Here is a 16369-nt window from a genome sequence, read left to right as displayed (position 1 = left end):
AAGTCGTATAAGAAGGCATAGTTCCTTCTTACTTGTGCCCTTTTTGTGATTTGTTAGCGCATGAGCACTGCTGGTGTGCTAAGAGTTCTCCATCTTTGGAAGCGATCTGCCAAGTTATTGCTGAGGTCTCTGAAAAATAATGGATTAAACTTTCCCCTTCATTGAGGGTCACCTCCACCAGAAGTTGCCTATGCCGAGTTCGTCATGATCTAATGAATTAAATCCAACACCGGGATCCTACAGACTCATCGCCGATCGTTCTTCTCTGCTGACTGGATTCCACGATCATTCGTTGCCGCTGACCAGACCTACAGACTCCTCGTCGCCGCCGGACTCATCGCCATTGACTGCTCGTTGCTTCTAATCGGATTCTATGGTTTCATCGCTATCGACCGGACCCTTACGGACTCGTTACTACTTGTCAAGAGGACTGATTTTTTGTGGACTTACCTCGACCCGTTCGAATTTCCAGACTCGTGAAAAAAGGTGATTAATTTTTCAGTTCAGAATTCTTTGTTGTTAGAAAACCTAATAAATTATTTGTTCATTGTCCATGTGTCTTTGCCTGGTCACTTGCAGCGACACATATAAAAACCCTTAATGCAAAGAAAACGTTGCATTTAAATTGGAGTCACCGACGGGATACGTCGCTTTGACCAGAGACACAATTTTTTGACATTTGAACAAGTCGTCAGTTATGAATAATCAAGATACCCTGTTATATTATTTCGATGGTTTGCCCAGTTTTGCTAGTGATCATGACTTGAGTGGTTCTGCTGTCAGAGAACAAGGTGTTGAGCCATTTAGAACACGCCCTATTCAAGTTTGTGATCGGTTAGCTGGGAACCCTAAGTTACATTTTTCAGGAGAGGGATCGGTAATAGATTTCTTGAATGGCTGTGAAAGCTTTTTTTCGAGTGGCTAATATTCTTGAAAATAAGGTGGATTTTGCCGTAACTGCATTAGAATGTCATGCGTTGGAATGGTGGAATCGAATTGGGAAAACGAGAGTTGAACTCTCGGAGTGAGCTAGATTACTGGAAGAGTTTCTGTGATCTTTTAGTAGAAACATTTTCGGAGTTCAGATCAAGAGTACAGTTAGCACAAGCCCTTTTTTCACGTAAATATGTTTCGGGAGATATCAAAAAGTTCGTGTTGCGAACAGTTGAACTGTATTTTCAGTTTGATCCTAAAGTTTCGGACTTGGAGGTTGTAGAATTGGTTACGTTGCAATTGCCAGAAGAGTACCGTAATTTATTAAATGTGAAAGGCCCCAAAAAAAATTCAAGAACTTTTTCTACTGTTGAGAGATTTGAATGCTAAAAGGTCATTTGGTACAAATAGGGTTGTCCGTAAACCACAAGAGACTGTGGAACAAATTTGTTGTTTTTCCTGCAATGAAATTAGACATTTAAGTAGAAATTGTCCACGTGCTCAAATTCTGAGTCTTGGGTCGGAAAAAACTGTGTCCGGTGTGGTGAGAGGAGAAACGCATCCGAAGTTGACAAATGCCCCGTAAATGATTTTCTTCGTCCTGTAGTGGTCCTCAATGGTTATGCGTGCAAGGGGATTATCGATACAGCTGCTGATATTTCGATTGTCGATTCTAGGGTTACAGCAGTGTTGGTGTCCAGAGGTGCGATATTGGAACCGTGGCAGGGCTATGAATCTATTTCAGTGCTTGGACAAAAATGTTGACCAAGGGCCTTACTTCCTGTTGAAATTGAGATTAAAGGAATCATTTTGAGGACTAAAATTGCCGTTTTGCGAGGAGCTACAGAAAACTTGTTAATTGGCAAAGATATTTTGAACTTATTTGAATTAGTTGTTGATTTTCGGTATTGTGAGTTACGTGGTGGCTTGCTTCAGTATAAAGGAAATGTACAATGGGATAAAGTGAAAGCATTTGTTCAGCAGTCTGATTTGGCGGATCCTCAAAAACAACTGGTTCAGAACTTGCTGGCAACCTATTCCGATTTGTTTCGTGATTTACCAGGAAAAACGAATGTTGTCAAGCATCATATAGTGACACGTGGATCTCCAGTGTTTAGGCCCCCTTTCAAGTTGCCGAAATGTAAACAAGACATTTTGTAGAAAGAGGTTCAGGAAATGTTAAGAAATAACATTATTGAGCCTGCATCTACTGGATGGAGTTCCCCAGCTTTTTTGGTGCCTAAAAAAGGAGGCAATTTGAGATTCATGGCAGACTATTCCTGGGTGAATAAGGAGACTGAACCTGATCGATATCCCTTACCCCGAATAGAGGAGATAATTCAGCGAATAGGTTGTCCCAATACGTGACTACCTTAGATCTTTGTTCTGGGTACTGGCAGGTCGAGTGGCATATGAGGACAGAAATAAAACTGCTTTCATTACGAAAACCGGAATGTACAAATTTTGTGTTATGCCTCTCGGCCTAAATAATGCACCAGCAACGTTTCAAAGAATGATGTCGCATGTTTTGGGCCATCTTGTTGGACATTGTTGTGAATACTATTTAGATGATGTGGGGATTTATTCCGCTACCTTTGAAGCACACCTACAGAATTTAAAAGAAGTGTTTTCCTATTTGTTAGCAGCTGGTTTGATATTGAAGGTGGAGAAACGTTCATTGCAGAAAGAAACTTTGGATTATCTCGGGATGAGATTGACTGAATGAGGTTGGGAGGTACAGCCTTCGAAAATACAAGCTGTGCAGGAAATGCCGCCTCCTAGGACAATTAAACAGTTATAACGCTACCTAGGAATGTGATAGGCAGTTCGTTCTGCATTTTTCTCAAATTGCTGCCCCATTGTACGAATTACTTAAGAAAAACAAAAAAATTTTTGTGGGGAGAAAAACAGGGAAAAAGCTATGTTGGTACTGAAAAAATATTTAACTCATGCTCCTGTTCTAACTACCCGTCAGGCCGAATATCCGTTGAAAATCTATATTGATGCGAGTGGAGATGGGCTAGGTGCAGTTTTGCATCAGGTCGAGCCTGTGGGAGAAAAACCTCTTCCCTATGCCAGTAGAACCTTGTCACCTGCTGAGAAAAATTATGGGATTTCTGAGTTGGAAGGCTTAGCCGTGGTTTGGTCATGCCAAAAGTTTAAGGAATGTTTTACAGGCAAATCGGTTATGATAGTCACCGATCATTCAGCTTTGGTCTGGGCCAAATATGGGCAACAGCTGAAAGGGCGTCTTAGTAGGTGGCAGTTACTTTTGCAAGAGTACCCGTTAATATTTGAGTATTGGAAAGGATCGCACAAATGGAAGTTCCTGACGTTTTGTCACGAGAGCCCCTGAATTCCCAGGAATCGTTCGATGCCGATGAGATTATCTCGGGAAAGTTGTATTCATTAACCCTGCTGACTCCCGAGGAAATAGTGGTGAAACAAAAAAATTCTTATTCAAATGTGTTGAATTATTTTGAAGAGAAGAAACGGGGACTGACTTCTTTGAACCCCTGTATAGAAAAAAGATATGCCTGTGAGAATGGGAAGTTGTATTTACTGGTCAGGGGAGAAAAAAAAATTAACCGTACCACTGGAATTACGTGAAAAAATTTTGAAGGAAATGCATGACTCTGCTTTTGCCGGGCATATGGGGGTGGCAAAAACCTTTGCTAGGTGCCGAGCACGTGTGTTTTGGCCGAAAATGCATCAAGATGTCAAACAATACGTGTTGAGCTGCCCCGTCTGCCAAAAATGCAAGTATTCAAACCGTAGAGGCTGGGTAGAAATGCAGTCTACTGTCGTGCACTTTCCCGGCGAGTTGGTCGGTGTAGATACGATGAGACCCTTTCCTGTCTCCAGTAGTGGTAATGTCCATCTTCTTGTGGTTGTAGATTATTACTCGAAGTGGGTAGAAATGTATCCTTTGCAAAAAGTTACTGCTTCAGTAATTGCTAAGAAACTGGTGTACGAATATTGTACCTGTTACGGGTTTCCAAAGGTGTTAGTCTCGGACGATGGCAGTTGTTTTCTCTCTTCATTATTGTGAGAAATGTGTAAAGCTATGTCAATTAATCAACGTTATACTACTCCATACCATCCTCAAGGAAGTTTAACGGAGCGGATGAATAAAAATATCAATCAAATGATAACATGCTATGTTGAAGACAAACATAAGCATTGGGATAAGAATTTATCCTTTTTTGGGTTGGTGCTTCGTACAGCTGTTTCGGAGACAACCGGTGAGACACCAGCAAAATTGTTCATGGGAAAGGAATTGGCGATACCCTTTTGTTGGGCAATGAAAACACTGATTTGGGAAACAGCTGAACTGCCTGTGCGGTTGATAGAGAAAGTAAAGCAAAGTGTTAAAAAGGCGCAACTCCATCAAAAGCTTTATTATGATAAAGGTAGGCATTTGCATAGTTTTCGTAAAGGTGACAGGATTCTTGCTCGAGCACATCAATCTTCGGCCGCTGAAGGTGTTACTGCGAAACTGATGCCAAAGTGGAGAGGGCCCTTTATAGTGCGTCACAAAGTAACTCCTGTTGTGTATGAAGTTGAGGATCCGGAAAAAGCTGTCATTATTGGAAGAATAAATGCCTGTGATCTAAAAGCTTTTCGTGAAAGATTATCGGAAAATGTTTCCGTTCGGGAACCGGTCTCTGAGGAAATTAATCGGAAGCCTGAAGGAGTTGTATCGAAAGTAATGAAGTTGAGTTAATGGATTCTGACCCTCCCGATCAAGGTGTACTGAAATCGCCTCAGGCTCAGTTTGACTCTTCCGGTGGAGGTCTGTTAGAAAGACCCTTGAAAATGGGTTGGAAAAGAGAAATGGTTCATCGAAAGGATGGGAACAGGACTGATGTTTACTACTATTCTCCTGGTGGTCGAAAATTTCTTAGTGGCAAAGAAGTCGAACGATACTTAAGATTCCAAGGTGTAGCTCTTGCTAAGGAAAACTTTAATTTCAATGGTCAAATAACTGTTCCAGACAGTGATAATGGTGAGGTGCATTCGTGACTTGTGAACAAGTTACACGTGTTTAGGAGGGGAGAAATGTGACGATCTGCAATCCGAGATCGCACAACGATTCTAGATTGTACGTCTCGCGAGGAGTGACGTCATCTTCCTCACGCAGATGTACGTTTTTCGGCTACGTCACTGCACTAGTGCGGAGAGAATTTCTTCCTAGTATTGCAAATAAGCCTGGATGGCGCTTGGAGCACTTTAACTCGTATAAGAAAACATAGCTCCTTCTTACTTGTGCCCTTTTTGTAATTTGTTAGCGCATGAGCACTTCTGGTGTGCTAAGAGTTCTCCATCTTTGGAAGCGATCTGCCAAGTTATTGCTGAGGTCTCTGAAAAATAATGGATTGAACTTTCCCCTTCGTTGAGGGTCACCTCCACCAGAAGTTGCCTATGCCGAGTTGTCAAATACTCTTCTCGATCTGCTACGCTGGACTAACCTACCATTCTTGAACGCTCTTGCTTCGTCATCATCTAATGAATTAAATCCAACACCGGGAGCCTACGCATCCATCGCCACTGACTGGAACCTGCGGACTCACCGCCGCCTGTCGTTCATTGCCACGACAGACATGGTTGTGTCTGGTTGCAAGCGTTAAAAGAGACACCCTTTCATCTATGTTATTGGGCAGTCAAATCTACAAGCTTCATATTCAGAAATCAACCACTTTACGATCAAGGAAGTAATATTGCATCCAAACGCCTTTGTAATAAAATCAAACAAGCTCTCTGTTTCTTTCCTCTCTTATCACTGTCAGACTATTGTAACCCTACAAAGTTGTTCTTTTTACCTTCCTTTTATTTCTATTATTAGTGACTTTTTCCTCACATATGATGTATCCTTCTACTATACACGTATAAGAGCAAAAGAAAACTGGTTGGGTGAGGGGGAAAAGAGAAATCTACTTCATATAACTACTCTCTTATTTCTATCTGTTATCTGCACTTATGGAGTATACTGTTTTCCCTTTCATTTGTTTTTTTTTTCCTTCAACTTCTTTACCTTTCTCTAATGTGCGGTTAGGTTAGGATAAGCTTACCATATATTTCATCCATTCATCAAATAGAGATCATCTGAAATTCTCACTGAAACTTTGTAAACGAAGCGGTTAATACAATTAATTTTTCTTGTGCATTTATCACAACCGCTTTGCTGATGCTGGCAGTTTCACGACATCACAAGTTCTGAGACAGGCTTCGTTGCTTCTTGAATCTGTTGAACCACCCATTGCAGTATTCAAAGTTTGTAATGTTTATCTGTTCACCAAAACGTTTTACCTGTTCTTTAATAATCTGGTTATTGTAGCATTTTTGCCATTCATTTGAGCTATCCAAACGCCAAAGGCATCTTCTAATATTTTCATGTTTCGCACACTTTATTTTTTTAATGCTGTTATGGTGACCGATAATAGTAGTGGAATGAAAAGGATGAATCCCCAAATCCTTTTGCGGAAAAAAAAGTGAGATGGATGGGAGAAAAAATGAGGAAATTCTTGAAAACTTGCGATAGACTTGACTGCATACATCCAAACAATAGTTGGCATTATAAGGGGTTAGAAATGAATTACATTTTGGGTAAGGCAATATACTAGGAAAAAACACCAACATAAATGTACCCAAAATTTGAAGAGAACATCAGCTAGATGCGTTTGCTCTAGTTAAAATTAACCGCTCATCCATAGCCTAACATTGCTGATCTTTTGACCATAAATTCGACTTTTCATCAGCCAAAATTATTCAAAAATGTCTTTCACCATTTGACTTAGACTTCTACAAATCATTCCACATCTACAAAGACTCGAGCCAACTCGTCAGCAACCTAACTAGCACACCACCCTTTTCAAAAATCTGGCAAAGCTTCTACAATAATTATTTTTTCTCCATCAGCATCACTATCATGTTCTTGTCTGTGATTGTCTCCACCATTTTTTTTCCTCCTCCTTTTTCTCACGTTGGTGGACACTTACTTCATTTCGACTTGTTGTCTTAAACAGTGAGTAATTCCCGCTATAAGGAGTATTGCCCTTTCTACTCTTTGTCTTTGCTACTAAAGAAGGAACTTCATACAGTTCCGAAACATGTCTAGCTGATATTCTTTTCCAATTTTGGGTACATGTACCGTGGTGTTTTTCCCTAGTATATTATAAGGAGTTGGAGTTAAAACGGGTTTTTTACATTATAATGTGCTAATAAATGCTCAACACTCAATTACGAAGATCAAATATGTATATGAAAGTATACCCCTAAAAAGTATTAAGGTACAAAATACAATTTATACTTATCAGTATTAGCTAATTGTTTTTACTAACACAAACAATTAGGCGGAAAGCAAAATAATTCACTAAGAATACCCAGGGAAAACAATTCTAGATTGCTTGCTAATGCCCAAAACACCCAAGAAAAGTATATCAACGAAGTGGGAAAAACACCAAAATGGCTGAAAAGAACCATATATTTCCTCCTATACAAGCATGTGGATGAAAATTTTATTATAGACAAAGAAATAATGGGAAAAAACCTGGCAAAAGTGAAATGAAAAGAAAGTGAGCGAGAAAATAAATTTAAACTGATCTGGAAATATGTAAAAAAACAATTTTAAGAAGAAAGAAATAACAAACACTTAGCTCATAAATCCAAGATGGTTGCTTTTCACAGGAACAAAGGAATTTTCAAACAAAAATCTGTTAGCTGATACCAACTAACATGAACACAATTCAAGGAAAAAAAACAAAGGTTAATCCAAGACCCTACGAGTGAACAAATGAATGTTTGAAGTCCTGTTTCTGATGGTGTGTACCTATGTATATGGTCCCGCAACATAGCAAGTTGTTGTCAAAGGGCAAGAAGGAAACAGACATTCACATGCCGCAACAGCAAGGTGTCAAATGAATTGTTACCTAATTTGATTATTCTTCGATTTTTTTCTTGGATTATTTTAAATTTCATGATCTAATTACTTAATATATTTCATATATATTATTAAGGTGTAAACAAACAAGGTCATCTGCTTGTCTCATTAAAGCTTATACATAAGAAATCTGTTTTCAAATAATTTGTTTCTTACAGTAAGTTTTTCAGGTTAAAATTTTGTGCTTTGTAACATTGAATGCATAAAAACAAAACTTGAGAACTGAGCATTTTCAGGTTCAGTCTTTATTGTAGTATGAGAGCATTTTGTTCATACTTAGTATGAATAATCATTAGTTTACTTTATTTAATTTCTCTGTAGACTGCTTCTCCAGTCTCTCCTCAAAAATCTGACAATATAGGTGGACATGATTCATCAGCAGCCCAATCTACTACACCAGGACTCAAAACTAAACTTTTTCAAGCACTTGGTCTGCACTAATTCCATCATTTCATTGAACTCTGTTTCTCATGCATTCAAAATGTAAATGAGTATAAAGTTTCTGTTAATTCTTATTGCAAAATAAATAGAGAATCATAAATGCCAAAAGAAGCTCGATCACTATATAGACCTATGCAAAGAGTTTAATTTTATGAAAGTATGAAAAACATTACACAGTGAGAGGAGGATATGATATTTTCTGTAAAGAGAAGAGTGTAATATAACTGAAATATATTTGAATTAACTGGGTAAAACTGTATATTTTCTTCAACCCTGGAATGCTACCCACCATTGGGGTGTACCTGTACTCCATAAGCTGATTGTATCATATTTGAATACCAACACAGCTTGATGAGTAATCAGATTTTAATTCTCCAGTATTACAGGGTACTATTGTGGTGTTTCCCCAGCATATGTTGTTGTTATTATTAATTTCTGTTTCCCTGTGTGGCAACACCACATGAAACAAATCAAAGCCATCTGGCTGTTCATTATGTTGTTTCCATCACCTATGCATATGTCCCTGCTCTCCTCTAGCTTTTGTCATTTTATTTTACCATTGCTAAATATTGTAAATAAAGTATTATTTTGTTACTTAATCAAATGTCCTGAATCCTATAGTTATACGCAATAAAATCTTGCTTAACTATACTGGTGACCCTTGTTTTTATTGAACGCGTACGATATGTCAACCAACTCTGCTGCTGACAGCATTGACCACCAGAACGACATCTTGCGAACCACCTCCCCCCGTCTGATGTGAGACTCCAGCATCCATGTAGAGGCCCAGTTCAAGACAGCAAAATTGTCCAATGAAGAAACCAAGTACAACATCCTGGTTAATGCCATGGACCAATGACTTCTCAACGTGGGCAGTGATATGGTCATGTCTCTGCCCAATGATCGTCCATATTTTGCTCTCAAAGAAGCTCCAACATCACGAATGTCTGAATCAGAGGGCACCGCAATCATGAAACTGCTTTTGGGTTTAGATTTGGGCGATCATCTGCCATCTTAATTGCTCAAGAAGATGAGAAACCTTACTGCCAACAAGGTGAGTAATGATATCCTCAAATCTCTGGCTGAAGCTCTTGCCGCAGCATGCACAAGTAATCCTGTCTGTGAGCTCCGAATCATTGTCAAAGTCAGCCGACATGAGAGATAAAATTCTAGAAACTTGTGATTACCCGAACGTCATATCTATTGTGAAACTAGAAAAGATGATGTGTCTCAGTCATCATTGCATCAAATATACCTCACCTCTCTTTCAGCTCAAATTGAAAAATTAACTAATGGTGCAAGAACTGAAATGAGATAGAAGTCGACAACGCTCTGCCAGCTGATCGTGATTCCAATGAAGCGGTAGCAGAGATTTGACTTATCCCACCAGGGACATCTGTTGGTACCATAGGTGCTTTGGAGATGACGTTCAAAGATGTACAAAACCCTATGTGCCTATGTCAGTTCTCCTAAACCAGGAAACAAGCCGGCGTATCATTGATGACATGTAATGGCAGCCAAGTCTCAAGTTGTCTTTTTCTATTCAATTGCTCTTGTAATAGACATATTTTAGTAGACACAGGAGCGGACGTTTCTATGATACTGGTAACTGCAAAACAATGGCCCTTTCTAGACACAAATTTTTTCCTGTACGTTTCAAACTCTACTGAAGTTATGACTTTCCACACAGAACGTCTATACCTTGATCTTGGTTTAAGATGAAGGTTTCTCTAGACTTCCATCATTGCAGACGTGTCTAAGCCAATATTAAATACAGATTTCCTCAAGGAATTCAGCTTACTCGTAGACATCAAACAGTGATGCCTCGTCGATCCTGTGACTTCACTTAGCTCATTGGGCCAGGTTGTCGTTGGTCTTTCTTGTGCACTGACACCTGTTTCTTACATCATCAGGTACGACCACATCAGAATTCTGCTTGCTGAATTTTCATGTTTGACTCACGAATCATCTGTCCTCAAAAGTGTGCCACATTGTGTTGAGCATCACAAAAGGCTTGCCAATTGTTGCCAAAACACCTCACTTGGCTCCAGACAATTTGCTAAGTGCCAAAAAAGAATTTGACTATGCTACAACAAGGCATATGCAGACACCCCAAAAGTTTATGGGCCAGTCCTTTGCACCTGGTTCGAAAGAAAACTAGTGGTTGGAGACCATGTGGTGATTACAGAGGTCTCAATGGCATCACTCAACCTGATTGATACCCGATTCCTAACCTTCAAGACTGGAAGTTTTCATCAAACTTGCACAGTTGCATGAACTTCTCCCCTATTGACTTGGTTTGTGCATATCATCACATACCAGTTGCATGAGAGGACATTGAAAAAACTGCCACCACAACACCATTCAGCTCATTCAAGTTTACCATAATAACATTTGGCCTACAAAATGCTGCCCAGACTATAACGTTTCCTTCATTGTGTACTTAGAGGCTTAGACTTCTGTTTTGTATACATTGATGATTTCTTGATTGCTTCAAAAACTGTAGGTGAGCATTTTATCTATTTGCGCCAAATTTTTGAGAGACTCAAAGATGCAGGTCTTGTGTTCAACTTTAAAAAATGCTTGTTCGCTCAACCTGAAATCACCTATCTTGGTTATTGCATCACTGCTGAAGGTATCCATCCAACATCCCAGCGAATCAATGTCATCCAAGAATACCAGAGGCCAAAGACAGTAAAAGATTTGAGAAAATATGTTGGAGTAATAAATTTTTAGCATTTATTTATTCCCAGCATTGCAGAGAATCATGCCTACCTCAAATGCAGCAAGAAAAATGACAAATCTCTGATCGAGTGGTCTGAAGAGGCTATTGCAGCATTCGAGTCAACCAAGAAACAGCTCATTGATGTCACCATTCTCGCTCATATTTCAGGTGATGCAGAACTCTCTGTAGTGGTCGAAGCATCTGATATGGCTGTTGGAGGAGTTGAGAGAGCTAGTCAGATCTCATACTATGCTCTTTTCTTCTTTATCCCATCTACATCAATTTATGTACATATGCATGCAACTATTAATAGTTCTTATGCTTATGTAACATGTAGGTGAAATAAATTTGAATTTCAAAGTCAGCAATAATTGGCAACCACTAAGCTTCTTCTCTCCCCGACTGACTAACACTCAAACTTGTTACGGCACCTACAACCAAAAACATCTCGCAGCATATTCAACATAAAGCATTTCTGATACTTCCTTGAAGGCAGAAAATTCACACTGTACATTGACCATCACCGTCTAATCTTCGTTACTCAGCAAAAACAAAAAATGCTTCTCATCAAGTATGCCATCTTGATTTCATATTCCAGTTCACAGCAGACATACAACATATCTCTCTCCCTGGTAGTAGCAATACAGTAGCTGATACCTTGTCCAGACTCAACAATATTCATTTGCCTCATACTGGACTACACTGCAATGGCGAAAACACAGGAGAATGACGATGAATTGATCAAGATACTTTCTTCAGACACTGGTCTCAAACTTCAGAAATTTCCAGTTTTTGGTTCCAGCATACAAATCTACCGCGATGTTTCCACTGGACAAAGTAGACTGTATGTTCCCAAGTCTTTTCTTAAAACCGTTGTCAACTCTGTTCATGAACTTTCCCATCCAAGCTATTGCCACAACTATTGCAAAAAAATTTGTTTGGCCATCAATCAAAAAGGATTGCAAAACATGGGCAAAATCCTGTCTGCCATACCACAAGTCCAAGATACACAAGCATACCAATGCACCTGTAGGACACTATCTTCCAATTTCCAAGCACTTCGAGGAAATACATTTGGATATCATCTGTCATTTACCCTCTTTAGAAAGACATTATTATTGTGTGACCTTGTTAGACAGGTTCACGAGATAGCCTGAAGCCATACCTGTTCTAGATATCCGAACCAACTCAGTGGCAGCAGCGATATACAATGGATGGATCTTTCGCTTTGGGGTTCCTAGTGCCATCATTACTGACCAAGGTTCGCAATTTGTATCCAACCTCTTTACAGAACTGTCACATATCATCAGATTCACACAAGATGACACACCACTGCTTATAATCCCAAATGCAAAGGTTTCATCAAAAGATGACCTTTAAAGCAGCTATCAGATGCCACATAATAAGCAAGGGACTCAAATATTGCCTATAGTCCTCATGGGCTTAAGGTCCACATTCCAGAAAGAGTTCAACTCAACCCCAGCAGAAGTAATTTATAGCATGAACATATATACGACCCCCAAAGCAGAATGTTTTGTGGTGTTCTGCAAAGCGTTTTTCTACACTTTTCTTAAAATTCTTTCAGATTGTTCTGCAGTTCAACAGCACTGGTTGTTCTGCGATGTACGTCGCACATTTCAGCATATTCTGCTTTGGGGTATACGACTGCCAGGAGATTTTCTTCATATATCTACTACTACTTCCTCTGATTCCATTCAACATTTTCGTAGTCATTTCAGTGATTTGAGACCATCTCCACTATCAAGGCACTGAACTCCACGCGTTTTTCATCTCCATAGCTTTCAACACCTGTCCAAGTGTGTTCATATGTACAGACGCTGTGAGAAAGCCCTTTCAAGCTCTGTATGAAGTCATCCCAGTCATCAAGCGGACAGCAATATTACACTCTCTTAGTGAACTCCAAAGCAAAAAAACATCTCCATAAATAGATTGAAACCTTGTTTCACAGAGGATTCTAACTCCAACACATCTCAACTCACTGGTAATCCGGATGGCAAACAAGCATTTTATCTGAAGTCTGAACAACCTCTTTATACAAAGAAAAAGGTCCATTTTGCCACGACAGTGAAAACTTTGAGTGATGCTGATGAATCAATACTTCAATCGCAGACCCATTCTAGAAAAACAATCAAACTTCCTTCTCAATATGTATCACTCTTTTCCATTCACTAGAGGGGGAGTAATGTAGTGTCTCTCCAGCATATATATTTTTTGTTTTTCCTTGTGGCAACACCACATGAAACACAAGTCAAAGCCATCCGGCTCTTCATTATGTTGTCCCCATCACCTGTGCACATGTGCCTGCTCTCCTCTAGCTTTTGTCATTTTATTTTACCATTGTTAAATAAATAATTATTTTGTTAGTTAATCAAATGTCTTGAATCCTATAGTTATACACAAAGAAATTTCGCTTAACCATACTATTACATTAAGCACTACCACATTGCACGCTCAGCTGATCATGATTTGTAAATTAAAAGTTACTATGTGATTACAGGTTGCCAAATAATCCAAATGAATTCAAACCATAAAATTTTTAAAGTTCATCTGAAAGATGAGTAGCATTCCAGGGTTTAATATCTTTCTATTTCACATTCACACCAGAAGGAATACACTAATGTGTTGTTTGTTTGAGAACTTGTGCTACTCATACTGTTGCCATAGTTTATACACTCAACCATCAAAGAAGAAAACAATTCTGTCGAAAAAGTCGCTATTTTATGATACATTTAGTAGCAACAATAATAACATTATGCCTAAAAATGATAGCCAGCAAAGCAGTTCAAAATATTTGATAGTGGAATTTAAGAGGATAAGTGAAGTTCCAAGTGACCAAACTTCCTGGCATATTATGCAAAGTATCAAAAGTCTAACGCAATACTTACATTTTTGGAGTGAATGAAGATTTATCCAATATTTTAAATATTTGAAAGGCAAAACCACTCGTAGTATTATAATGATATTGAAAAACAATTATACAGGGTGGTTAAAAATAAAGGGACACTACTCAGACGTATGTAGCAGCCATTCTGATGGAGGTATTTTGATGAAACTTGGTAAAGTGTTTCTAGGATATATATGGACCCAGGACCGGTCCTACAAATTCTGTTGCCTGAGGCAATTTATATTTTGCCGCCCTTAAGATGCAACTATCTGAAAAGATTTTTCTTTCTTCACTTCTATTACTTTGATACAGGGGTTTCCGAAGTGTTGGTCATGATCCTCCTTTGTGGGGAGGGGGGGGGGGTTAACGTTGAGGATTTAAGATGTCGCGAGAGAATTTCCTAAATATAAACATCCTGATAAGAGTAAATATGTCAAATCTCTTCTTTGAAGCAGGAGGGGGGTCCCATAGTGGGCTCACCTGTTTACATTTTTTCCTATGGGTTTTGGAAAAAAAATGTCCACCTTTCAAAGAATTAATTGAGCTATTTAGCATGTATATATATAGTAGGATAAAAATACAAGAATAATGAAGATAAAAAATGAAGAGGTAGAGTGAAAAAGTATCTTTTGAATGACAAAAGCGCTAGTGCTGCTCACTTGTTCTTTCAAAAAAAAAAAAAAATATATATATATATATATGTGTGTGTGTATATATATACAAAAAAATAATTATTTTAAGAAAAAAGAAAAAATTGAATTTTATGAGAGTGAAATAGAACCTATGCAGTAGGTCTTCATCAGGGGGAACTCCATGCATGGTTCAAAAAGTGTAGGTGTTTCTGAAGGGTGGCTATGCCTAATTGCATTAAAAATGCCTACCCTTGTTCCCCGATGCCTGCCTTCTCAAAAACATGTTGGATGAAAAAAAGGAAATGAAAAAATGTTAAAAATACAATATTAGAAAAAATATATACAGAGCTTCAGAAATTGTAATGCAAAAATATAATATATGTAATGCAATAATTCTGGGGGAAAAAAATTGTAATGCTTTTTACCTATTTTTCTAGCTGGTAGTATAAAAAACAAACATTGGCTACATATTGTGTCAATAAATGATGAAAAAAAAGAAAAATAATCATATTTGAATGACATTGTATTTTTTCTCCTTTCGGTAAAATTTTTATTTCAAGTATAATTGCTTCAATTCAGAGAATATTTAAGAGCTGAAGCGCCGAATTAAAACACTAAAAATTCAAAATTCAGGATCACAGAAATTTTATTTATTAATATTTTAATGATTGCATATAAATTACCATAAATTTATAATGTAATTTCAATTAATGATTATTGAAATTGATTACTACTGAAAATATTTTTCAAAATGAAAAATCCCTGTACTATATAATTTTTAGCTTCTGAAATCCATCTTCTTTGCGGGTAAACATCAGCCGAATTCAATCTGCCAACAGGGAAAAAACTTTGGCCAGAAACGTGGAGCACAACGCTTCCACGTTCCAAAACTCCACACACCATGCAAAAGCGTCCAAATTGCATCATGTGATTCCCTTTCCACACAAGCTTCTGAATGGAGCCTTCTTCCACTCAAGAATGCGTGTCCTTTTAATGGCACGCTCTTGGAGTGGCATATTCCTAACCTAACTGTCTTCCATCCTTTGCGCAAGATCCTCCCACTCTGAGAGTAAGCAAAATATTTATGTATAAAGGGGCCTTTATATATATATATATATATATATATATATATATATATATATATATATATATATATATATATATATATATATATATATATATACACACACTATGAAAAGAAATGACATGCTTATAATTAAGAGAGAGAATACAGTAGTGCAGAGGCTCCACGTTCAAGTTAAATTGTGTCCAAAGGAGGGTTAAGTATATGTTATTAATGTGGTGTCTATCAGAGATAAAGATTTTATGTATAATTGTTATTGATATGTTTAACACATATGATTAGTCAACAAACTAGTGTTGTGTGTTAATTTCTGGTTTACGGTTGTGATAGGAAATCAGCATTTTATTACTTTTATGTTGGTGGTTCTTAATATTATGTACAGATATATTTTCTCATAAATGCTCTTTAAAGAAAAAGTTTTTTTTTGTCTTTCATGGACATATATGTGAAACATGAATGGTTTGCTCTAAGAAAGTGCCTGTTTAGAAATACTTTTTGTAATTTATTAATCGCTGTAATGTATATTTGTTGAAGATATTTGCAACTGTTCTGTAAATTATGTAAATTTTTTGTTTGAAAATGCATTTTGTTACTTTTTTGAAGTATGAATAAATTATTTTTATAACTGAAGGTAGTTGTTGAAAGATGAATTAAGTTTTAAATTTTCAAATAATATGCTACAGTGGTTCAAATCTCTATAAAGGCCAGG

General features: G+C 37.8%; 1 protein-coding gene across 8 annotated transcripts in view; it reads left to right on the top strand.

Moving 5' to 3' along the window:
- The window catches only part of LOC149080555 (kinesin light chain-like), a 172264-nt gene that overhangs the window by 105555 nt on the left and 50340 nt on the right, over nucleotides 1-16369 (top strand). For 5 of the 8 annotated variants that reach the window (XM_089239668.1, XM_089239661.1, XM_089239664.1 and 2 more), the window contains exon 13: nucleotides 8195-15692. The exons of 2 other annotated variants lie outside the window; for them this stretch is intronic. In XM_089239668.1, coding sequence (XP_089095794.1) covers nucleotides 8195-8314 — 120 coding nt within the window. In that variant the 3' untranslated portion in view covers nucleotides 8315-15692. Of the gene's footprint in view, nucleotides 1-8194; nucleotides 15693-16369 lie in introns of those variants that run through there. One more of the 8 variants, XM_089239662.1, reaches the window with a different exon arrangement.

Source organism: Pholcus phalangioides, unplaced genomic scaffold, assembly GCF_987345545.1.
Source record: "Pholcus phalangioides strain wild (caught in Gottingen) unplaced genomic scaffold, Ppha-v1.0 ptg000011l_1, whole genome shotgun sequence".
NCBI lineage: Eukaryota > Metazoa > Arthropoda > Arachnida > Araneae > Pholcidae > Pholcus > Pholcus phalangioides.
Note: the sequence above shows the minus strand (reverse complement) of the source record. Positions and strands in the feature narration are given on the sequence as shown.